At 42.5% G+C, this 25,439-nt stretch overlaps 1 protein-coding gene across 1 annotated transcript; it reads left to right on the top strand.

Annotated features, from left to right (window-relative positions):
- Positions 1-1,178: 1,178 nt before the first annotated feature.
- Positions 1,179-25,431, top strand: LOC125464675 (ceramide synthase-like). The gene is made up of 6 exons (XM_048557354.2): positions 1,179-1,239; positions 12,696-12,946; positions 20,373-20,456; positions 22,705-22,921; positions 24,522-24,617; positions 24,722-25,431. The coding sequence occupies exons 2-6, from the start codon at positions 12,825-12,827 to the stop codon at positions 24,971-24,973; spliced, it is 771 nt and encodes a 256-aa protein (XP_048413311.1). The 5' UTR covers positions 1,179-1,239; positions 12,696-12,824; the 3' UTR covers positions 24,974-25,431.
- Positions 25,432-25,439: the final 8 nt, after the last annotated feature.

The raw sequence follows: 25,439 nt of genomic DNA, 5'->3' as shown, positions 1-25,439 counted from the left end.
ATAATTACCTTTATTGGACAGTGCATTGAGTTAGGAGTTGGGAGGTCATGTTGTGGCCACTGGTTAGGCCACTTTTGAAATATGGCGTTCATTTCTGGTCTCCCTAGTATAGGAAGGATGTTGTAAAACTTGAAAGGGTTCAGCAAAACTTTACAAGTATGTTGCTAGGGTTGGAAGGTTTGAGCTATCGGGAGATGCTGAACAGGCTGGGACTGTTTTCTCTAGATTGTCAAAGGCTGGAGGGTGACCTTATAGAAGTTTATAAGATCATGACAGTTAGTCTTTTCCCCAGGGTGGGGGGCTGAGTCCAAAGCTAGAGGGCATAGGTTTAATGTGAGAGTGGAAAGACTTAAAAGGGACCCATAAGAGATGACTTTTTCACACAGAGGGTGGTGCATATATGGAATGAACTGCCAGAGGAAATGGTGGAGGGAGGTACAATTAAAGCACTTAAAAGGCATCTGGATGTGTATGTGAATAGGAAGGGTTTAGAGGGAAATGGGCCAAATGGGGCTAGATTAATTTATCTGGTCAGCACACATGGGTTGGACCAAAGGGCCTGTTTCCTGTTGTACACCTCTATGACTCTATGAGTCTAACTTTAAAGCCGAGGTGTTGCCAGAGTTCCAGGTACGGAATAGTAATGTTCTTCTTACCAGGGTGGGGTAGCGAAATGCTATCATTGTTTCTGCATTGGCATTAAGTGAAGTAATTCCCTGACCAGAGAAACTATCTTTTGTCATGGTTAGAAACTGCCTATAGGGGAATTAACACATGAGGATGAATCAGGTTCAAATCGAAAGCCATGGGACATGTTGGGTATTCCATACCTGCAACAAATTAGTCAGTAGCACCCAAAACTAATCAGTTCTGAAGTATGCAGAGTCCTGACAAGCTCCAAATTGTTAATAAATGACTTGTTGACATTCTTTCTTGTCTGAAACAGGCTAGAATGATGCATTACAGATAAAAGGGAAAACCTGACCGGCAGGTTATTTGGCCCAAGATGCTTGGAGCAATCAGTCTGTCTGAATTGACGCTGTAGCTGAGTCACCCTGACTTACTAACAATGCGTATTTCTTTCACTCCCTCATTGCTTAGTAACCCCTCCCAGTTTCCACCCAATGATGACACCAGCACTCAAAACAAAAGTATGTTTTGATGTGCATCCAGGAGTCCACACAGGAGAAGTAGATGAAGATTAAATTGAAAGGTGATGATTTTAAAAGGACAGAGATGGTGAGACTTCCCATTTCTAATATAAAATTAGTCAGGTTGCATGTTTTTTATCTTATGCTTCTCCTGGTCTCTAAGAGGCAAACATTTTACTTCCTGAAGTGTTTCCTATGGGAATGGTGTCAGAGTCTATTGCGTATATATATACCTTGTTCCTATATTTAGAGAGTCCTACAGTGACAGTTGTTGCTAAGGTAGAACATTATAACCTCTGTGTATCAGAGTATCATAATCAGTTTCACCTATTAGAGTATACGTGATTAGTCACAGAGTCAGTCACACTGTCATTCGGTATGTGAGGGAGCTACAGAATAAGCATGCACAACCCAAAACTGACTAACAATCAAATTTGAAATTAAATAAAGAGAAAACCAGAAGGGGAAGAGGTTCATTGAAATGCATTTGAAAATGGTGAAACGCTTCAAAAAATGTCAGTGACAAAGATGACCTTAAAAAAGACAGTGTCGAAAGTAAACAATAAAACATTCTCAGTATATAAAGAGACTGACTGAACCTAAGGAGATGATGGTGAAAGAGTAATGTCCCTAAGGTGGTAATCCAGAATCCCAGGATATTGTTCTAAGGTTGTGGGTTTGAATCCCACCATAGCAAATGAACTTTTTATTCAACAAAAATCTGGAAGATAAAGCTAGTCTAATAATGACATCATAACCATTGTCGATTGTCATTAAGAAAGAAACATTTGGTTCACTAGTATCTTTTAGGGCTGGAAATCTGCCATCCTGATTTGGCCTGTCCTTCATGTGACTCCAGACCCACAGCAATGTGAATGACTCTTAACTGCACTCTGGGCATTTAGGGATAGGCAATAAATGCTGCCTAGCCATGTCACGTGAATTAATTTTTAAAAAGGCCCTAGATTGAAATAGAATCAGTTCATACTTTCTGGAGTTTGGAAGAATGAGAAGTGATTTAATTGAAGGTTCTGAGAGTGATTGACAGCTCAGGGGCTGTTTCCTCTGCCCAAGGGATCTAGAACTGGGGGGAATAATGCCAGGATATGGGGTCAGATATTCGGCACCGTTATGAGAAGAAATTTCCATTCAAAGGATTATGATTGTTTGGAACTTCCTTTCCCAAAGGTTCATGGGTAATCAGCTGCTGAATTAAACCAAGACGAAGATCAATAGATTATTGGATTTTAAGAGAATTAAGGGATATGGAAATCAGATGCAAAAGTGGAGTTGAAGCTAAATATTAGTCACTGTCTTGTTAAACACTGGAAAGGGATGGAAAACAATCTGGCCTACTCCTTCTACCGCATTTGTTTTTATATCAAAGACAACTTGTCGCAGTTTGGAAATGAGCTTCAAACAGAGGATGACTGCAAAGCAGTGCGTATTCCAAATTACAGCATGTATGGACAAAGACAATGGGCTATTAGATAAAAAGAAGTGAATGGGAATTAATAAAATAGCCCTTTCTAGGAGCATTCATGGCCCCAGTGAACGAAATGGCCTCTTGGTGAGCTGTGTGATCCAAAAATTCAAAGAAATCGCAAAGCAAAACATGGTCATCATCCTGTCCTCAACCAGGGATAAACTTTCTGAATCCATGTTAGCTTCTGTGGATCTAGATTATTTGTGCATATCGATATCCTGCCATTTATGTCTGATCATTTTTTAAAGTATGACTGCTGAGAAGGACTAAGGGCCAAACATGTGCATACGAAACACAGGACTTTGGCAAATGTGAGGAGCTTGGAGACAGGCCAACAAGTTGGCAATGTTCAGAAAGAGGGATAAACAATCGCAATTTTACATCTGTCTCAAAATAATGGAAGCATCCAGGAATAAACTGAAGATTACCTGTACAATTATAAACGAGCTAAGAACATGTAAAAGAGGAAGAGAATACCTTGTTTGACCAACCCTTCTGACTTCTTAACAACCCTGTCCACTTGGGTGGCCATTTTAAGGGATCTATGTATCTGCACAGCAAGATCCCTCTGTTCCTCCACACTGCCAAGAATCCTATCCTTAATCCTGTACTCAGCTTTCAAATTCGACCTTCCAAAATGCATCACCTCGCACTTATCCAGGTTGAACTCCATCTGCCACCTCTCAGCCCATCTCTGCATCCTGTCAATGTCCCGCTGCAGCCTACAACAGCCCTCTATACTGTCAATGACACCTCCAACCTTCATGTCGTCTGCAAACTTGCTGACCCATCCTTCAATCCCCTCATCCAAGTCATTAATAAAAATTACAAACAGTAGAGGCCCAAGGACAGAGCCCTGTGAAACACCACTCACCACTGACTTCCAGGCAGAATATTTTCCTTCTACTACCACTCGCTGCCTTCTGTTGGCCAGCCAGTTCTGTATCCAGACAGCTAAGTTCCCCTGTATCCCATTCCTCCTGACCTTCTGAATGAGCCTACCATGGGGAACCTTATCAAATGCCTTACTGAAGTCCATATACACCACATCCACAGCTCGACCCTCATCAACTTTTCTAGTCACATCCTCAAAGAACTCGATAAGGTTTGTGAGGCATGACCTGCCCCTCACAAAGCCGTGTTGACTGCATTTAATCAAGCCATGCTCTTCCAGATGGTCATGAATCCTATCCCTCAGAATCCTTTCTAACACCTTGCAGACAACAGACGTGAGGCTTACTGGTCTGTAATTGCCAGGGATTTCCCTATTTCCTTTCTTGAAGAGAGGAATTACATTTGCCTCTCTCCAGTCCTCAGGTACGACTCCAGTGGAGAGCGAGAATGCAAAGATCCTCGCAAGTGGCCAAGCAATTGCATTTCTCGCTTCCCAAAGCAGCCGAGGACAAATCTGATCCAGGCCTGGCGACTTGTCAATCTTAATGTTTGACAAAATTTTCAGCACATCAGCTTCGTCTATCTCTATCCATTCCAGCATGCACACCTGCTCTTCAAAGGTTTCATTCACTATGAAATGAGTTCCTCAGGGTGGTGTCCTAGGGCCAACGATCTTCAGCTGCCTCATCAATGACCTTCCTTCCATCATAAGGTCAGAAGTGGGGATGCTTACCAATGGCTGTACAATGTTCAGCTCCATTCACAACTCAAATACTGAAGCAATCCATGTTCAAATGCAGCAAGACCTGGGCAATATCCTGCCAATATTCATGCTCACAAGTGTCAGGCAATGGCCATCTTAAACAAGAGAGAGCCTACCATATCCAGCTAATGTCCTGTTATCGTAGTGCTGCTCCCACCTATTAATCCTGGGGTTTATAACCGACCAGAAATGGAACTGGATAATCTATATAAATATGTGACAACAAGAGCCTGTCAGAGGCCAGGAAATGCATATCAAATAAGTCACTTCCTGACTCCTCAAAGCTTGTCCACTATATGCAAGGCAAGCATTAGAAGTGCAATGGTATACTGCCCACTTGCCTGGCTTTCACTAACAGGGGGATTGAGTTTAAGAGTCGTGAGATCTTGTTGCAGCTCTATAAAACTTTGGTTAGACCGCACTTGGAATACTGCGTCCAGTTCTGGTCGCCCTATTATGGGAAAGATGTGGATGCTTTGGGGAGGGTTCAGAGGAGGTTTACCAGGATGCTGCCTGGACTGGAGGGCTTATCTTATGAAGAGAGGTTGACTGAGCTCGGACTTTTTTCATTGGAGAAAAGGAGGAGGAGAGGGGACCTAATTGAGGTATACAAGATAATGAGAGGCATAGATAGAGTTGATAGCCAGAGACTATTTCCCAGGGCAGAAATGGCTAACATGAGGGGTCATAGTTTTAAGCTGGTTGGAGGAAAGTATAGAGGGGATGTCAGAGGTGGGTTCTTTACACAGAGAGTTGTGAGAGCATGGAATGCGTTGCCAGCAGCAGTTGTGGAAGCAAGGTCATCGGGGTCATTTAAGAGACTGCTGGACATGTATATGGTCACAGAAATTTGAGGGTGCATACATGAGGATCAATGGTCAGCACAACATCGTGGGCTGAAGGGCCTGTTCTGTGCTGTACTGTTCTATGTTCTATGTTCTATGTTCTTCAAGGCATAGACAAATTATAAACTTTTTGAAAGTCTCACAATAGCATGCACCAAACTTTCCAAAGGGCATTCAACAAAGTTTCATTTACGCCATTCTTAGTTAAAATCAATGCTGAAAACTTCTCGAAACAGATATGGAATTGATTGAAGCTCAGGAAACAATGAGTAATCATTATTTTGCTGGGACAGGGAGGGGGATATTATTGAGTGGGATCCGGTTCAAGGTTTTAATGGCTTTACTTTATTGAACTGAATTGAATCGAATTGAATTAGCTTTATTGTCACGTACTCAAATGGGTACACTGACAGGTTTGTGAATTGCCACTTACAGTGGTATCTTAGGTACAAAGATGCCTAGGTACCATACTTAGTTACAGCACACAGAAATGAAGAAAAGTTATAATACAGCTATGCACAGTATGACCACAGGTCAGAAAAAAAGAAGCAACATTAAAAAAACAAACATCAGAGTCTCTCTCCAAGGGCTCTCTGCAGCAGACCAGAGCAAGGGGCCTCCACACGGTCTGACCACTCACTGCCACCACGCACCACACTGGGCCACTGGCATCATCGCTCTGGCTGCTTGTGTTGCAGACGACCAGAGGCCAGGGGCGAATTTCTGAGGCCAAGAGAAGAGAGAGAGATGGAGAAAACAAATGAAAAAGGAGAAAAAGAATGTGTGGAGCAGAGGAGCTCCGGCTGGTGCATCCTACTTCACCGTCATCTTACCGTTGACTTGAATTGCAAGACACAAAGTAAAATGATCAAATTATCAAAGGACCCAAAATAGGAGAGGAAACGAGATCAGTAGGAGGATTGTAGGTTTTGCAAGATCAGTACAGTGGCTGATTAAGATCAAGGCAGATATTGGGAGAACTGATTTGTTTTCGGCACACATGTAAATTGGAACCTGAAACATTTTGAAAGACCCCTTGGCAATAGGAGATAGAGCAAATTGTCTTTTCTCTACAAGGTTGTGAATTATTTTAGAAGGTAATGAATTGTCTCAGCTGCTGTGGTGACATTTGTCACGGCTGTCAAAATGTCAGCAGAGTTTTCAGCACAGATTGTTGAATGCAGATCAGCCTGCAGCCTCCTCAGTGAAATAGAAATTCTTAATAAAGATTTTTTTTTAGTTTTGGAGATACAGAGCATCATCCAGGCAGGGAAATGTCTGAAGGAAGAGCAGTATAACTGTCATGACATTATGTGAACAGTTTGACAAAGTTCTCCAGTAGATTTCTGACCCCAGTATGTGCTATGCTGTATATAAAAACCCCAATCCCCACAATTAGAATACAGTCTGTAACTTGATCCCCTTCATGTTATGCTATGTTTAAACTTGCTGAGAACATCAATGCGATTCCAGTCTCGAATTCAGTATGGTTGAATATTAGACTGGGAGCTGGAACAGAAAAAGCTGCAGTTTAATTTCTGCCACATTCCATTTCACCAGAAAATTTATGGAGTGCTGATAGGAATCGGGGATAAGCGCTAGCCCAGCCAATGATGCTCACATCCCGACAATGAATGAAAAGAAAATCCCTTTTCCTTCCTAATCACCCTCAGCCCATGCAGAATAACTCAATGTGATTGATATCCCAGGACAGCCAGATCCCTCTGTACTTCAGAGCCCTGCAACATCTCCCATTTAAATTAAAATCTCTTCATTGTTCCTTCCTAACAAACATCACAGTCTCCACTTTATTTTGTATCAGACAATATTTTATCCACTCACTGACTTTCTGTATATCGTTCAATTTGAATACTCCTTACATTCCCTTCATAATTTACCTTCCAAACAATTCTCATCAATAACATGTTCAACTTTTAAATCAAAGACTGTGATCTGATTTGATGCTCGTTGGAAATCCAAATATGCAAGTCTGTCTGCTCCTCTCTCCCCTCCTGGAATATCTCCCCTCCCCGAAACTAATTATACTTGCAAATAATATGGGAGAGGCTACTCATAATATTAAACAGACACTTACATTTTCAACAACAACTTTAAATTACGGTTCTCTATTTTAACTTGCTGTCTACTCTGTCACAATAAATCAAGCGCATGATGTTTAGTAGAGGCATGAATTGTACGGGAGCCATTTGACATTCACAAACCTAGTGCAGCTTCTGTTGTGGCTCAGTCTGTTGTATTATTGCCCCTGTATTATTATTAGCAGCTGCAGCCCAGGCTCAGTGGGGGAAAACCAAGACTAAGTTTATTCCTGCCAAAGCCCAATCAGTGTCCATTTAATTATCAGACCTTCTCTCAAATGCATATAAATAATGCCCTGCATGAGTAGAAATTCCGGTGATAATGGGAACTGCAGATGCTGGAGAATCCAAGTTAACAAAGTGTGGAGCTGGATGAACACAGCTTGGCCTGCTGCGTTCATCCAGCTCCACACTGTTATCTTGAGTAGAAAATGCATTTGGTTTCTATAACTGCAGGGAATGTCAAATTACAGTATTCGTTTTCTCTTTATATGCAAAGACTGTACAGAACCATTTTAGTACCTGTGTATGCAAATAAGGATTTTTGTTATTAATGAAGTATATTTTCATAACATAAAAAAAGTCCCGAGCCTTGTCATTCAGTACATGGATCTCAAGGGCTGCTTTGTTTCATGAATTTGAATAGATCTTCCCACAGCATTAGCACCACTGCCTCTCTCTACGCAGCTGGATCTGCTTGCTATCCTTTCATTCATCTAATATACCAGTTCTTTTCTTTATTCTTTCATGGGATTTGGGCATCACTTAGCAAATCCAACATTTGCTCCCCATCCCTAATTGCCTTTGAACTTGTTAGGCCATTTTGGAGGGCAATGAAGAGTAAGTAATGTTGCCGTGTGTCTGAAATCACCTTTTTTATTTCAAAAATATACTTTATTCATAAAAATCTTTATGCACAACTATAGTTACTAGAACAGGTTGATTTTGTACAGTCTCTACATACAAAGAACAAACAAACCCAAGGCATTTCCTACTTATACAAGATTATATTTACATACATTTGAGGCATCAGGAGGGTCCAATAAATGAATGGACCCCCATTGTACTTTGGTAGGAAGAAGAAATACAGTGGTCTTTCCCCACTGTACCTTGGCAGCAGCTGCCCAATGCTTTAGTGCACAAGTCCTTGACTTTGGAATGTGCCAGTCTGCTACACTCAGTCAAGGCCCACCCCTTGTTCTGAAAGACCAACAAATTTCCAGTAGACCAAAGAGAATCTTTCACTGAGTTGATGGCTTGCCAGGCGCAGTCGATGTTTGTCTCTATGCATCCTGAGGAACAGACCGTAGAGAACAGAGCCCTGTGTCACAAAGCTGCTCAGGAATGAACGTCAGCTAAAACCACTGCAGCTTTCTCCAGACTTCCTTTGCAAAGGCATATTCCAGAAGGAGATGAATGACAGTTTCTACCTCCCCTGAAGCTGCTTCAAGGGCAGCATGCGGTGGCGCAGAGAGTCTGGGCGTACACGAGGGACATCACAGGTAGTGACCTTCCCAACACCAGCCAGGCCATGTCTTGGTGCTTGTTGGAAAGTGCTGGTGATGAGACATTCTGCCAAATAACTTTGACAGTCAGGTCAGGGAACCACGCAACAGGATCCACCCTCTCCTTTTCCCGCGGGATCTTGGTCTTGTGTTCAAAGGTGTTTTTCTTCTCAAATTTCTCCATGAAGGACGGGTGATATGGAATACCTCAATTACTTGGAATATTCCATGGCAATGAGACCAGTCCCATCCTTCACAATACTGAGGACAGGTAGAACCTGAGTATGCAGTGACACTTGGTGTTTGCATAGGCAGGGTCTACACACAGCTTGATGCAGCCACACAGAAAGGTGGCTGCAATTATTCCTTCTTTATTGCAAAAATATAATTTATTCATAAAATATCTTTATAAACATACATAGTCACTAAAGGAGCTCAGTCCTGTACAGTACCCTATAAAGAAACAAACCATATGTAACCCCCAACCATTAAGGACGGCAAGTTTCCTTCCCTGTGGGACGTAGAGTCATAGAGATTTATAGCACGGAAACAGACCCTTTTGTCCAACTCATCCATGCTGACCAGATATCCTAAATTAATCTAGTCCCATCTGCCAGCATTTGGCCCATATCCCTCTAAACCCTTCCTATTCATTTACCCATGCAGATGCCTTTTAAATGCCTTCGGGGGCGGGGGTGGCACGGTGGCTCAGTGGTTAGCATAGCAGCCTCATTGTGCCAGGGACCCAGGTTTGATTCCAGCCTTGGGAAATTGTCTGTGCAGAGTTTGCACATTCTCCCCTTGTCTGCCTGGGTCTCCTCCGGGTGCTCCGGTTTCCTCCCACAGTCCATAGATGTGCAGACTAGGTGGATCGGCCATGCTAAATTGCCTGTAGTGTTCAGGGGTGTGTGGGTTATAGGGGGATGGGTCTGGGTGGGATGCTCCAAGGGGCGGTGTGGACTTGTTGGGCCAAAAGCCCTGTTTCCACACTGTAGGGAATCTAATCTAAAAAAAAGTTGTAATTGTACCAGCCTCCACCACTTCCTCTGGCAGCTCATTCCATACACGCACCACCCTCTGTGTGAAAACACTGCCCCTTAGGTCCCTTTTAAATCCTTCCCCTCTCACCTTAAACAAATGCCCTCTACTTTTGGACTCCCCCACCCAGAGGAAAAGACTTTTTCTACTTACCTTATCCATGCCTCTCATGATTTTATAAACCTCTATAAAGTTGCCCCTCAGCTTCTGGCAATCCAGGGAAAATAGCCCCAGTCTATATGCAGCCTCTCCCTATAACCCAAGCCCTCCAGCCCTGGCAACATCCTTGTAAATCTTTTCTGAACCCTTTCAAGTTTCACAATATCCTTCCTAAAGTTCTACGGCTGAAATGAATTTTCTCCTCATTTGGATGATTTACTGGAGTTAAACCTTCCCCACTAGCCTCACTTGAGGAGCCTTGTTAAAATGGGTCAGGGAGCAGGTGATGGCCCAGAATGAGGCCACTCACTCCATCGAATCTATGTTGTGTAGTAATTCAATCAGTCACATTCCCTCATTTTATTCTCTTAGTCCTGCAAGCTTATTTCCTCAAATGCCCATCCAATTAGGTTAGTAAATGGAATCTATTGGATTCCGTTACTTACTCATCCAATGTACCATCTAAAATAATTCCGGCAAGTTTGTAAAATGCTCCCTTCTATTTCCAAAAACACTTGCAGTCTATGCCCCAGATACCTGTGCTCTTTAGATCCACACTTATCACATGTTCTGAGCACATTTTCCCAAAATAGAAATTAGGTTGATCAATTTGGAGTTACCAAGTTTGTGTCTTTTTTTTTAATTCAGAGACTGCACTTGCTTCAGGTATGACCCCAGTGTGCAAAGAACTGTTAAAAATATCACCAAAGCCATATTATTTCCTCCTTGCATTCTCTGACAATTCCAGGAATAGGGACCCACCTAATTCTCCAAAATCTCAGAATAAAAGTTCACATGTATAAAACAAAGATGAGGAGGAATTTCTCTCAGACCATAGCGAACCCATAGAATTCTTTATTGCAGAGGGCTATAGGGACATTCAATATATTCAAGAATGAGATAGACAAATTTTTAATCAGTAAGGAATCAAGGGTTATGGGGAAAATGCCGGAAAGTGGGGTTGAAAATTCCCGACTTCATGACATGTTCTCATGGAATGAGTCAAATGTTTGTGAAAAATCTGTGCACCACATCACCTTGTGCTAGCTCTAGGATGGCGTTAGGAGCAGAAAGGCACATGGTATTAGGATGGCTGTTCACAGGGAAGGTACAAGGACCACAAATGTAGCAGAGGATTACAGAGGCTCACAAAAGGAAACCTCAGTTGGGTTGTGAGGTTTAATTGTTTGGTGAGATGCTTCAGTGTTTAGTGAGGATGTGGATCCACTGCAAGTTTGTACCTGTGGGGTTGGCAGGATAGCTGTTGTAATATTTCACTGTGATTGTATGGTACTGTGAGTTCCCAGTGTGTAACAATGTTTGCCCTTGCTCAAATATAACACATGGTTGTCAACATTGTAGGAATACAGTCATGAAATAACCTGAATTTACAGTTTACAATTTACAATTCACAAGTTCTGTATGAAATATTTTATTTATCGAGGGTGTTTTCAGTTTATGCATAAATTTGCTTTGCTAATACCTACACTTGGTTTTGATTCTTTAGCAGTGGTTATGGTCATTCCCGTCTTCTTTAGTTAAAATAACCTTTAAGTAAATGCAGTATATCTGTTATATCTTAGTTAGCTGTCAAACTAGAATAATCTAATTACAGATGCTGTCTTAGGGAGGATCAAATTAGACAGAAAACATTAACTATTTCTCTCTCCAAAGATAATGCCAAACCGATTGAGTTTCTCCAGCAATTTTTAAAAATTTCAGATACTGTCTGACCTGCTGGGTATTTCCAGCTTTTCACTGTTTGCTCCTAATCATCTTCATTGTATTAGTTATTGTATCCTTTCACAGTGTGTGCAGGTGCAGCAGTGTAAGCCCTGGGTGTAAACCAGTCAATATATTGAATTCAAATCTAAACACTTGGAAAAGCATTAACAAGACACTGATGGTACATAAACATGCCTACAGGCATTCACGGAGGGTGTTGAATTTCACAGGCAAAACCAAACACAAAGGCATGCAGTATTGCAGGAGAACAGAAATTGCTGGAGAAACTCAGCAGGCCTGGCAGCATCTGTGCAGAAAGAAGCAGAGTTTTGGTCCAAGATCAGTGTGACCTTGCTTCAGAACTTGAACATTAACTTTGCTTCTCTCTCCACAGGTGCTGCCAGACCTGCTGAGTTTCTCCAGAAATTTCTGTTTATGTTTCAGATTTCCACCATCCGCAATTCTTTGTTTTATTCTGCTCAAAGTGTTTCTTAAGAATGAAGGACAAATTGGGGAGGGGGAGTAAAGTTCAGATTTAAAGAACGAAAGCAGGTCACATTCGGGGGGGGGGGGGTGCAAAAGCAGGACAAACTCAGCAGGTCGGCAGGGTCTGTGGAGAGAGAGTTAAATGTTTCGAGTCTGGAGACCTTTGGAAGATCGTGTTGACTGGAGTAAGGTGGGACGACTTCCCCAACTACTTTGTCGACCCGTTTCCCAATTCATTTCTGGCCCCGTTTCCCAATTCATTTCTGGCCAGATTAGGATTTAGAAGTTTCTGCTTGGAGGGGAGATTGCGTGTGGGATATTGAATGAGTCGGATGCACATGGCATAGAAATTGACCTGGTAATGCATGCAAAGTTCACGATTGCAGACAGAAGCGGAGTCGAGGAAATAGTATTGTTACAGATAATTTTTGAAAATATATTGCGCCCTTAGGTGGCGCAGGTTAGATTGGGTTTTTTTTCCCTTCACTGTTGAGGAACTCAGACGTCTCTCTCTTTCCCAATCTCATGTTTCGGTTTGCGGAAGGACCTCGGAGCTGGGCAGGAGGTGTGGTTCTTATTTGAATATCAGGTGAAGAGATGGTGATATCTGGTGTTACCCAGAACCGAGAGATAGACAATCATCACACAGCAGCCCAGGGCTTAGATCTCAACAATGTGGCACCTCCTCGCACTGGGCTGCCTCTTCTTCCCCTGTCTGTTCATCCTCATCCAGAGATCCTTGCAGAAAAACTTCCCAAAGTTAACAGATGAAGACACGGTCAACATCAGTGTCAGGTAATTGCATCCTTCGTTACTTTATACTGTTCTAGTGGGGAGGGGGGGAGGTCTTATTTCTTCTTAGGGGCTTGCAGTTTTTCCCCGTTCCCCGGCTGATTCAAGTGAATTGACCCCAATTTCTAACCATTTCTTTGCTGTGCCACCTTCTAAGCGATGGGATCTTTCCCTCCCGCACTCCGCTTCGTCCTGCAAAAGTTACACCTTGACGATGAGGCAGGAAATGTTTTACACAGAGTGCCACAGCTGCTTTCAAATGCCTGCTGCAGCTCACGGGACTGTTTCTGATTTCTTACCAACTGCCAGGGCATCTCCTTCGTTAATGGGACATGGAAACCTGGAAAATAGGAGCAGGAGTAGGCCATTCAGCCCTCTGAGTCTGCTCCTGAACTCGGTGTGATCATCCAACTCAGTAGTCTGTTCCCATTGAAATCGCCGTAGAACTTCTACAGTGGAGAAGCAGGCCATTCAGCCCCCTTGCGTCCACACCTTTCTCCTGAACAAGATCTTACCCAGACCCCACCACATCCCCGTAACCCACATTTCCCACAGCTAACTCACCTAGCCTGCGCACTATGGGTAATTAATCACGGTCAACCCACCTAACCTGCACACCATTAGGCTGTGGGAGGAAACCCACGCAGACACAGAGAGAATGTGCAAACACCACACAGGTAGTCACCCCAAGGCTGGAATTGATCCCAGGTCCCTGGTGCTGTGAGGCCGCAGTGCTGACCACTGAGCCACCGTGCTGCCCTGATTGATTCCTTTAGCCCTAAGAAACAGATCTTAACTCCTCGAGAACATTCAATATTCAATTCCATTCAGTTATTCTGCAGCAGAGAATTCCACAGGCTCTCCACTCGAGGTGAACATATTTCTCCCCATCTCGCCATCACAGTTCTAATGGAACTTGCTGGCTGTAACTTGGTTTGTCTGCAAAATAATAGGCTGTACTTCAAATCTAGAAATGAAAAGCCCTGGGCTGTAGGGTGTTTTGGGGCTTTCTGAGAATGGAATGATAATTGCATGTTAAGCTGCAATGCCAGATCTGACCTGTAAAGGCCCTGAACCTGCAATGGGTCGGCCCTGGAGTACAGACTAAGAAGGTTCAATAACAGAGCCATCATCCAGTCAGTTCTGAAGAAGGGTCCCGACCCGAAATGTCAACTTTCCTGCTCCTCTGATGCTTCCTGGCCTGCAGTGTTCCTCCAGCTCCACACTGTTGTCTCTGACTCTAGCATCTGCAGTTCTTGCTATTAGCCAGGGCAATTAATGCCCCCCCCATCACCTTCCCCCGAGTGCAGATGTGTATGGGTTTTTATTTTTATCCTAACAATGTGTTTGAGATGCCAATCGATGGCTCGGTGCTCGAAGCGGTCTGGCTGGCACTTGTGGTAATTCTGTTCCCTTCTGACTGCTGAGGCTTGACCCACTGCGATCAGATGGTGTGCCAAGCAATGTTGACAGGCATCATCTAGCCTCGGCTTCCTGCCTCTGTCAGCAATTCCAGCCCTCAGCTTGGAACATGACGATCTGCTCCCAGAACAATGCGGGTAGAAGCTGGATCTGGGAAGATTGGTGTCTGTGGAATTGTCATATCCAGGGAAGCAGGGCCATTGAATAATTTAAAGGGGGAGTTGAAGAGACTGTTGACTGGCAAAGATATTAGCGGCGAGGCCAAAAAAAAGGGTGTTAGTTCAGTTGGCTGGATGGCTGGTTTGGGATGTAGGGTGACTCTAGCAGTCTGGGTTCAATTCCTACACCAGCTGAAGGACTCTCCTTAATCCCAGCCCTCACCTGAAGTGTGGTGATCCTTGGATTAAAGCACTCCGCCACCCCCCCGTAGTGTCTCTGTCTGTCTAAGAGAGAGCAGCCCCTGTGGTCTGCTAAGACTGTGGTAATTTTACTTATCAAATGTTTGCTGTCTGGTGGAAATTTTGTTTCTGTGCATTAATGGAGACCCTGCTGCACTTCCAGGAAAATTATCGTAGCTCAATAGGTGTCAAGAATATAAGAAATTTGATGCTCAGACCTTTGAGAAAAGGAGTTAGGACGTCATGTTGAGGTTGTACAGGACATTGGTGAGGCCTCTTGTGGAATACTGTGCCCAGCTATAGGAAGGAGATTAATAAGCTGGAGATGGTTCAGAAAAGATTCACCAGGATGTTGCTGGAAATGGATGGTTTGAGTCATAAGGATAGGCTGGGACATTTTTCTTTGGAGTGTAGGAGGTTTAGAGGTGTCCCTTGTAGAGGTTTACAAAATAGTGAAGGGTATAGATAAGGTGAATGGCAGGTGTATCTCCCCTAAGATGGGTAATTTCAAAACAAGGAGGCATATTTTTAAGGTGAGAAGAGAAAGATCCAAAAAGACACGGGAGCAATTTTTATTTAACAGAGAGTGGTTCATGTGTACAATGAACTTCCAAAGGAAGTGGTGGATGTGGGTACAACTTTTAAAAGATATTTAGATATGTACATGACTAAGAAAGGTTTGGAGGGATTGGGCCAAACGTATGCAGGTGGGACCAGTTTAATTTGGGATGATGGTCAGCACAGACTGGTTGGACCGAAGGGTCTGCTTCCATGCTGTATGACCCTCAATGAAAACTGGTCATTTCGCCACTGGAGCCTGCTCCATCATTCAGTAAGATCACGCAGGATCTGCTTAGAACCCCAACTCAAATTTCCTGCATGAATCCCTTGTGTGCGCAGCTCTCAAATGTATTTCTGGCTGAGATAACACAGTGTGGAGCTGGAGGAACACAGCAGGCCACGCAGCATCAGAGGAGCAGGAAAACTGATGTTTCAGGTACTATCTCTATTTCTGGCTGAAGTGTTTGACTTTTCTTGGTGATAAGTTGCGGGAGATCAACCTGTTTGTACTAATAAGTTAATACCACTCTAAGATCTGATAACATCAATATAAGCCTGTAGCTTACACAACATTAGCACTAAACTAAACTGGTACAAGATTTAAAAGTCTAACCATAAAGTATGGACAAAAGTTTGGAATGTGTGAATTTACAATAAGTTGATTTTTAGCCACAAAAATAATGGTGAGGCAATAGTATTGACAATTATTTATGTGGAAATGCTAGAGCCATTTCAAATAAAGAATAGATTTCAAGTTAAATGTAAATATTCAAAAGGTTGTTGCTGCCTGAGCTGTGCCTAGCTGCTAAACTGAATGAATGTGACATTTGTTTGCCTCACTGTTAAAATGCACTGAACACCTGAAGTGTTTGCAGCTCAACTTCGTCCCCTTTCAATCGTTGTCCCCTCGTAATAAAGGCTAACATTCCATGTAAGGAATCATGAGAAGCTAGGAGGGTGTGAGAGGTACAAAGAACAGCAAAGGAAGATCAAAACAGGAAACTAAAAGGGAATCCGAAATAAAAACTACAGGTGGACATCAGGTTTAATGCAAAATGCTCTTGTAATTTAGGTCAGAAGAAATATGGGAGTCAAGGTTAATGTGGGCTTTTAGAAACTGATGGAAGCTATTGATGGAAACACCTGCATGTAAGATACAGACAAAACCTGTTCACACCAGACTTATTGTTTCAATTCTATATATCCTTTTAATGATAAATTAATTACTTCCAATCAACCTCTCTGGCACTGAAAATAAAATGTGGAGGATTGAAATAAAACTAGTTTTCCAAAGTGAAATTATGGTATGCATTTCTGTTCAGAGATAGCAAGGACTGCAGATACTGGAGTCAGAGCTAACACAGTATGGGCCTGGAGGAACACAACAGCCCAGGCAGCATCAGAGGAGCAGGAAAGCTGACGTTTTGGATTGAGTTGGGATTTCTGAAGAAGGGTCCTGACCCAAAACATGAACTTCCCTGCTCCTCTGATGCTGCCTGACCTGCTGTGTTCCTCTAGTTCTATATTGCATATTTCTGCACCGTGTGTTTTGGCAGAATCCAAAAGTAAAATCTTCCACGATCTGGCAGCCTAAAGTGAACTGGTGGTATAGTGGAAGAATGTAATAATCCAGATGTTCAAGTTAATATTCTGAGGACAAAGATTCAAATCCTGGCACAGCGCTAGGTGGAATAAAAACCTGAAAGCTCTTTATCAGTAATGGTGATTATGAGACAATCATGGAATTGTTGCAAAAGCCAATCTGGTTCATTAATTTTCTTCAGTGAAGGAAGTCTGCCTCCCTAATCTGGTCTAACATACATGTGACTCCAGTCCCATGGCAACTCCTATGAAAGCTTAGCAATTAGGGCGGGGCAAAAACATGCTGGCCTCACCTGTGCTGCCCACATCCCATGAAAGAATAAAATAAATTTTTAACCACACTGCATGAAAAAAAGATCCTCAATATGCTTTGCGAACTTCTGCTTTATTAACAAAGCTAAAAACAGACTTGCCCTAAAAAATAAGCATTTGTAACAAAAATTTAGTTGTTACATTGGTGTATATTAGGCAGTTTTCTCATTTTTTTAACATTTAAAAGGTGCCTATTGCTTCCAATATAATAAAAGGTGCTTAGCTTGAAGAGCAAGAAAGCAGTAACTCACTAGGCATGTTATTCTAGTTGGCAGATATTGGCCAATTTCGTGGGCAGGGGCAGCTTTCAGCGTGATGATCTTACCTTAAACTCCATTTACGACCTTACTTGCAGTTAATAATTTTCTTTATTCTTTCACGGGTTGTGGGTGTCACTGGTGAGGGAAGTATTTGTTACCCATTCCTAATTGCCCCGAACAGAATCATTTACTGAGCTATCTCAGAGGATAGTCAAGAGGCAATCAAATGGTGTCACATGTAGGCCAGACCAGGTAAAGGCAGCAGATTTCCTTACCCCAAAGTATATTAGCAAACAAGATTTATTTTGCAAACCACCCCCACCCCTCACCCAACAACAACCGATGATATTTATCATGGTCACAAATGGATTAACATTTTTAATTCAGCTTTGTTTATTGAATTTAAAATGCTACTGAACATCACTGAAATTGTGGCATCACAGCATTAACCTGGGTGCTTGGATTACTCATGCAGTAATGTTGCCACTACACTACCATTGCCTTGACTCTCGCCATTCATACTAATTTGGCAAACAAATTTCAGGTGGCTATCTTGAAAGAAAATTAGTGTGTTACATCCTGAAAATCATCTATTATTCAGTGGCAAAAAATGCAACACGCATGAAGTAATAGCCACAGTACTTCGCTGAGGCATTGTGTGTTATTCATAGAGACAGTGACTTCATTATGAAACATTTGGAATGATTATTAAAATTGACGAAGTGGCTCTAAAATTGATGCCGTGCAACCAGTTTTATATATAAACACTGGTACTTTTTAAGGTTCCTTATTCCACAGAAGCAACATGCCAGAAGTTGGGCTGATCCTTACTCTAAAAGTGTGGTGCAATCAGTGGTAAGGCAAAGCAACATTGGGGTCAGATTTGCATATACTTCTTACAGTCAGTTAATCAAAATGTAATACTCTGGGAGAAAACTTTGAAGACATCCAATTCTGGTTTATTTGTCCCAGGAAAGAAAACCAGACTTTCTCTCTGGCTGATTTCAGCAACTGACCGTTTATTTTTGAAAGAGGAGAGTTTGTTAATGCTTTCCTCACAATGATTTTATATGATTTTCCTCCATTACACGACACCAACAGCCAAAAGGGGAAAACTATTCTGCTGTTCCTGGAATGGCGTCCGTCAGCGCTGAACATGCAAATTATTGCGTACACGATAACATGACACTTCTTCAAAAATCTAAAAACACAATCTACTGATTCAACATCGCTTTATTCGTTAACTCTGCAATTCAATTTGACTCACTTTCTAAAATCATGTGTTTTTTTATAGGTGTTGAGAATCTATTAATCATGTAGAGTCATAGTCATAGAATCCTACATCATGGAAACAGACCCTCAGTCCAACTAATCTATGCCGATGACTATCATCCCAAATTAAGCTAGTCCCAACTGCCTGAAATTGGCCCATATTCCTCCAACATTTCTTAATCATGTACTTAGCCCAATGTTTTTCAAATGCTGTAACTTTAGCTGCATCCACCACTTCCTCTGGAAGTTCATTCCACACACAAACCACTCTCTGTGTAAAAATATTGCCTCTCGTGTCTCTTTTGAAATCTTTCTCATGTTACAAATGTGCCCCTTGATTTGAAATTCTGCATCCTAGGGAAAAGACACCTATCATTAACCCTATCTACGCACCTCATTATTTTATAAACCTTTATAAAGTCACCTCTAAACCTACTATGCTCCAGTGAAAAACATACCAGCTTATCCAGCCTCTCCTTATAAATCAAACCGTCTATTCACGGCAACATCCTGGTAAGTCATTTCTAAACCCGCTAGGTCGGACTAGTTTCATTTGGACTTATAGTCAGCATGGACTGGTTGGAGTGAAGGGTCTGTTTCCATGCTGTACAACTCAATGTCTCTAATATAATTATTAAAGTGAAGATTGCTCGTACCCTACTGGAAAGGAACTACTAAATTGAAAGGTCGAGGTGTAGTGATGCTACATTTTAAAGCTTACTATTGAAGACACACTTAGATTATTAGATTTTTAGATATTTTCAGTTCATTGTTGTTATTACACATCTCTGGAGCAGACAGAACTTGATCCCAGCCCTCCTGGCTCAGAAGTAGGGACACTACTACCGCACCACGCAAACCCCTGCATTCAGAACACAGATTTGGTTCAGGTGTTCTATCCATTTGGCTTCCTCAGCAACATGAAAAAGCGTTAGCGTCCAATTTGTGTGCTAAAGTGTGAACTCAGTCTGAAGTGGGCATTGAAACCATTTATGACCAAGTCCAGCAGGCTATGTGACAGAGTTTGTATATCATCAGGAACTGCTGAATCCTGTTCGCAAGCTTGAAAATCCCCAAATATTCCACCATCAATCAATTTGCAGCTTTCCTGAGTCCCATAATATTATGTACCCTGGCTATTTTTATTTCACTCCTGCCCCATCGCCAGTTCTTCATGCAAACACCAATTGTATCAGGTGAGACATATCAGAAAATCACATAACTTGGGTGATGACAACACAGTGTGGAGCTGGAGAAACAGAGCAGGTCAGGCTGCATCAGAGGAGCAGGAAAGCTGACATTTCGAACCAGGTCTCTTCTTCAGATCCCGACCCGAAACATCAGCTTTCCTGTTCCTCTGATGCTGCCTGGCCTGCTGTTTTCCTCCGGCTCCACACTGTGTTATCTCTGACTCCGGCATCGGCAGTTCTTACTGTCTCTCTTGGGTGATGCCAAGTCATTTTTGGTAGGGTTTCGCATACCATGCTGCGGCAGTAACTGCTGCTAGGTAAGCAGATTAAGCAAGCAGCAAATGGAAGCATCTATGTTCAATTTCCTGAGATTTACATGGCGTGCTTCATTTCTTCTTTCTTGAAACTGCAGATTTGTTTCCTCTGTGCAAGGTTTCATGGCGGCATTCGCTGGCTTCATCATAACTTCCTCCTGCAAGCATGTGATGAAAGACAGGTAAGAAGCTCTTTGTTAACAGTCTTGAGAGTTCAAATGTCAGATAAGCTCAGTCCCACCATAGAAAGATGGTCTACTACATCGAAAATACAGCACAGAAACAAGCCCAACCGGTCTGTTCTGACATGTACATTCTCCTGAAGCTCCTCTCTCATCTTGCCACATCTAACTGTGTTAGTGTAATCCTTCATGTCCTTCTTCCTCACGTTGTTATCTAACTTTCCTTTTCAAAGTATATATACTCCCTCTGGTAATGAGTTCCACATTCTCTGGGTGAAGGTGTTCTGAATTCTCAATTTGATTTATTTGTCACCAGTAAATACTCAGGGTCTCCACAGTCTCACCCTTCTCCACAATACAAACACACTCTGTCCATTCTATTAAAATCTTCCATAAAGACCTCTATTGGGTGGAATGAATGAATGAATGATTTATTGTCACATATGTCTCGAAAATACAGTGAAAAGTGTTTTGTCACCACAATCTGGCACCATGTTGAGTTACAAACAGGACAAAAAGAAATTGCTTAACTACGAATTTGTCTTCTGTTCAAATTGGGGTCTCAAGCATGGCTTCAGCATTTCTGCAAGCCGTCTGCAAGGTGTTCTGCTCCTCAAGGAGTCCTGAATGGGAACAGCAATGATGACAGTAATGCCCACGGAGGCCCTGGCTCTGTTGCCACTGCCACCTCGCCGACACCGCCAAGAGTCCCTGGGTTAATGTGCTGGGGACCTGGGTTTGAATCCCACCGTGGCAGATGGTGGAATCTGAATTCAACTGAGATTTGGAATTAAGAGTCCAATGATGACTGTGAAACTGATGTCAATTGCCAGTTATAAATAAACCCATCTGGCTCACTAATGACCTTTAGGGAAGGAAACTGCTGCCCTTGCTTGGTCTGGCCTACATGTGACTCCAGGCACACAGCAATGTGGGTGACTCTAAACTGCCCTCTGGGCAAACAGAGATGGACAATAAATGCTGTGCAGGCCAGTGATGTTCATATTCCATGAATGACTAAATAAAACTATTGTCACTCATCAAAACCTAAAACCGATTACATTCTCCACACACCTGTCTCAACTGGGATGACCAACGCAGCATAACTCAGGGAACGAGACTGGAATCTTTGCCTTCAGGATAACTCATAATCTATGACATAGCCATTGTCCAAGAGTTTACATACTAAATCAATCTCTGATCAGCATTGTGTTCCTGTAAATATGAATTCATATTTTCCCCATAACTGAATACAAAACTCTGTATTATAAACACTGATATGATAAAGCAACTGTCATGACTCACCTTTTCTGCCCTTCGGCCAATGCTCAAGCGTTACATCAACAAATCCAACTGACTCAAGTAAAATCTTTTACACCCCCCTCCCGTACCTGTTTTAGCAAGAAGCAATTGAACGCTGCCACCCACACAACACGATGACTCAGGATATTGCGGACAAAATATTCTAAGTAGACATTCTCACTCACAGATGCCATCTGGAATCCTGAGCTTTATAAATATAGGCATAGATGACAAAAGTAGGGAGGTTGTGGTGAACATTTAGAAAACAGTAGTTTGGCCTCAACTGGAGTGTGGTCTCAAATTTTTGCCACCGCATTTTAAGAAGAATGTGAACACTTTTGAGAAGGTGCGGGTAAGATTGATCAGTATGATTTCAGGGATGGGCTTACATTTCAGTTCTGTAGTTAAGATTAGTGAGGCTGAGTTTGTTTTGTTCAGAGAAGTCAAGGAGATTTGAGGAGGAGATTTTATAAGTGTCTGTAGAATCATCAGTCTAGACAGAGCAGAGAGCAGCTGCTACCATTTGCAGAAAAGTCGGGAATGAGGTGGCACTGTTTCTTTTTACAACAATTGACAGAAGACACGACACAAACAGGGAAAATCTTTTTGAACACAGTGGGACAGGCGAGGCATGAAGGATCAAGAATTCACTGCCTTCACATGTGCAGGAGACAGATTTAGTAGTGCTCTCTTCAAAATGGTTTTGCGTAGGTAGCTGAAGAGAAAACTCTTTTCAGGCTTTGGGATAAGAGTGAGGGATTAGAAGGAGCCGAAGGTGCTTTTTCAGATTGCTGATGTGGTTAGAATAGGCTGAATTGGGCTTGATAGGTGTACACCAGGTAAACAGTTTTAGAACTGGAAACATACCATCTTGTGTGGTAATTAATTACTTCAATTGACATTCTTTCGTTCTGTGTGCAGCTTATTTATTTGCTGTTTGTTACAGGCATTGGATTTCCACAGACTACGTGGTGTTTGCTGCACCATACATGGCTTATGACATTTACGCCATGTACCTGTGTCACTGGTTCAAGCACAAGGCAAAAGACAGCAATGGGTTGAAGACTTCATCCACCAACATTGTGATAGACTTTCTGAAGAAAAATTTCTTGATTGTGCTACATCATCTCACGCTGTTACTCATCTGCTTCCCCATTGTGGTGGTGAGATTTCATAATTCCACTGCATTGTAAACAGAGAGTCTTGTCTGTCATATTTCCTGTGTCACACTGCAGAATGGTACAAGTTTTTCTACATTCTGGGCCAAGAATCAGAAATTCATAAGCACACTCCAAACTGCAAATTTTGTACCCCCAAACACCCTATGGCCCAATAAAAAGCACCTTCCAAACCAGTGACCTCTACCATCTAGAAGGACAAGGGCAGCATGTCAATGGGAACATCACTACCTACAAGTTCACCTCCTAGTCACTGGCTGTAATCCTGAAAAAGATCCCTTTATTCCCACGCTCTGCCTTCTGCCAGTCAGCCAATCCATGCCCGTACCTTGTCCCTAACATCATCTTTTCTGACCTTTTTAGCAACCTCCTTTGCAGCACCTTGTCAGTGGCCTTCTGGAAATCCAAATGAATCATGTCCACTAGCTCTCCTTTGTTTAATTTGCTGATTGCCTCCCTCAAGAATTCTAACAGGTTTGTCAGGCATGACCTCCCCTTGATGAAACCATGCTGACTTAGCCCTGTTTTATCGTGTATTACCACAATCTCATTCTTAACAATAGTCTCTGTGTTTCCTTTTGTTTGTTTGGGGCATTTTCTCGAATACCAAAGACAAGCTAATTATTGTGTGTAAAAATTAGGGGGTGTGTTCCTTAGAATTGATCAGATATCAAGACATTAGACAAAACAATAATTTTCCCTGTAACTCAGAACAAGTGACAACAATTAATCAAACTCGAACTCAAAACCAGGAATTGCTGGAAAGACTCAGCAGGTCTGGCAGCAGCTGTGCAGAGAAAGCAGAGTTAACATTTTAGGCCAAATGACCCTATCATCAGAACTTGACACTAGCTAGAAAAAGCTTGTATATGTGCTGAAGATAGGGTGTGTGGGCGGGAAGGGAGTAAACGTGAGGATAGCAAGGTATGGAGCTGGAGGAACACAGCAGGCCAGGCAGCATCAGAGGAGCAGGAAAACCAGACCAAAAACGTCAACTTTCCTGCTCCTTCGATGCTACTTGGCCTGCTGTGTTCCTCCAGCTCCATACCTTGCTATCTCAGACTCCAGCATCGGCAGTTCCTATTATCTCTGAGTGAATAAACGTTGGGATGCTTCCTCAGGTGGGGTGGGGAAGGGGAGGCGGGGGGGTTCCAGTACAAGGAGTCAAGGTCTCAGGATACATGTTAGGCTACTTTAGACCAAGATCAGAGAAATGTCTTCACTCACAGGGTGGTGAGCTCAGGAACTCTCCACGGAAGACAATGGATACCAAATTACTGAACATATCTAAAAAAAAAGTGTAAGCTAAAAATATCTAGGGGAGTATGATATTAAGATAGAGGATCAGTTATGATCTTGTTGAATTGCAGAGGGGGCTCAAAGGGCTGAAAAGCCTTCTCCTGGTCCTATTTTCTATGTTTCTGCGACCAGGAAGCATCCAGAATGAAGACAATTCGTTCCTACCATATAAGACAAAAATTAAAATGCCTATTACCTCCACTGCATAGGCTAATCCTGCTAAAACTTAATTTCTTTTTGAGCAAACTGTAACTTAACACCAGAACTCTTTTTTTAACATTTGCAGTATTACAGAAAAGGCCTTGGAGATTTCTTCCTGGGATGTCTGTTCTTGGCCGAACTCAGTACACCGTTTGTCTCATTTGCCAAAATACTCAAACGGGTCTGTATCAACAAAAGACGAGAAAGAGAGTTGCAATACATTATTTCAAGGCACAAGAATCAAGAAGAAAAATAACCCATATTGTTTTTGTCTTGTATACACAGTTCAGAAAGCAGAACACATTGCTGTACAAGGTCAACGGTGTCATCCTGTTGGCGACATTCTTCCTCTGCCGTATCCTCGTGTTCCCCTACATGTACTGGGCCTACGGCAAGCAGTATGGGATCCCTGCCCACCTTGTCCCCTTCCGCATCCCCCTGCACTGCACCTTCGGTAACGCCATGCTGATGACTCCTCAGGTTTACTGGCTCAGCCTGATCATCGGGAAGGCAGGGAAGACTGTGAAGGTGGAGTGACGAGACAATGAGGACGGCGCTGCTGCTGTTCCCACTTGGCGGGTGACAGTGACTCCCTGAGTGTGCGTGAGTGTGTGTGTGTGGTTTGGAAATATTACCCTTGTTTTTTTACTTACACACTGAGGTAATTTTATTCGTATGACTATTACCAGCGCTTAATGGGAATTTCATGGGCCTATGGTCTCTCTTTGCAGACAGAAAGTTGCATGTACCTCAACTTCCGTTACTTAGTCTGCTGCCAGTAAATGGTGGTAAAATTACCCCTTTTTTTACTTTGATAATGACAAAAGATTCTACTTGATATATATTTTATAAAGTATATTGTGGTTTATTTAATAAAGATTATAAGCCTAGTTGTTCTCAATGTTGTACACTACCTTGAAATTTGTTAGCAAGCAGTACCTGTTTTGAATGTAAAACCTGACAATGCAGTTTGTGGGCTACGTTTTAAAAATAAAAGTTGCTT

Source organism: Stegostoma tigrinum, chromosome 27 (assembly GCF_030684315.1).
Source record: "Stegostoma tigrinum isolate sSteTig4 chromosome 27, sSteTig4.hap1, whole genome shotgun sequence".
Taxonomy (NCBI): domain Eukaryota; kingdom Metazoa; phylum Chordata; class Chondrichthyes; order Orectolobiformes; family Stegostomatidae; genus Stegostoma; species Stegostoma tigrinum.
Note: the sequence above shows the minus strand (reverse complement) of the source record. Positions and strands in the feature narration are given on the sequence as shown.

Coding starts and splice junctions, on each gene's coding strand:
- LOC125464675 (XM_048557354.2), top strand. CDS start 12,825: ATGTGGCACCTCCTCGCACTGGGCTGCCTCTTCTTCCCCTGTCTGTTC. Junction 12,947..20,372: donor ACGGTCAACATCAGTGTCAG/GTAATTGCATCC, acceptor TTGAAACTGCAG/ATTTGTTTCCTCTGTGCAAG. Junction 20,457..22,704: donor AAGCATGTGATGAAAGACAG/GTAAGAAGCTCT, acceptor TGTTTGTTACAG/GCATTGGATTTCCACAGACT.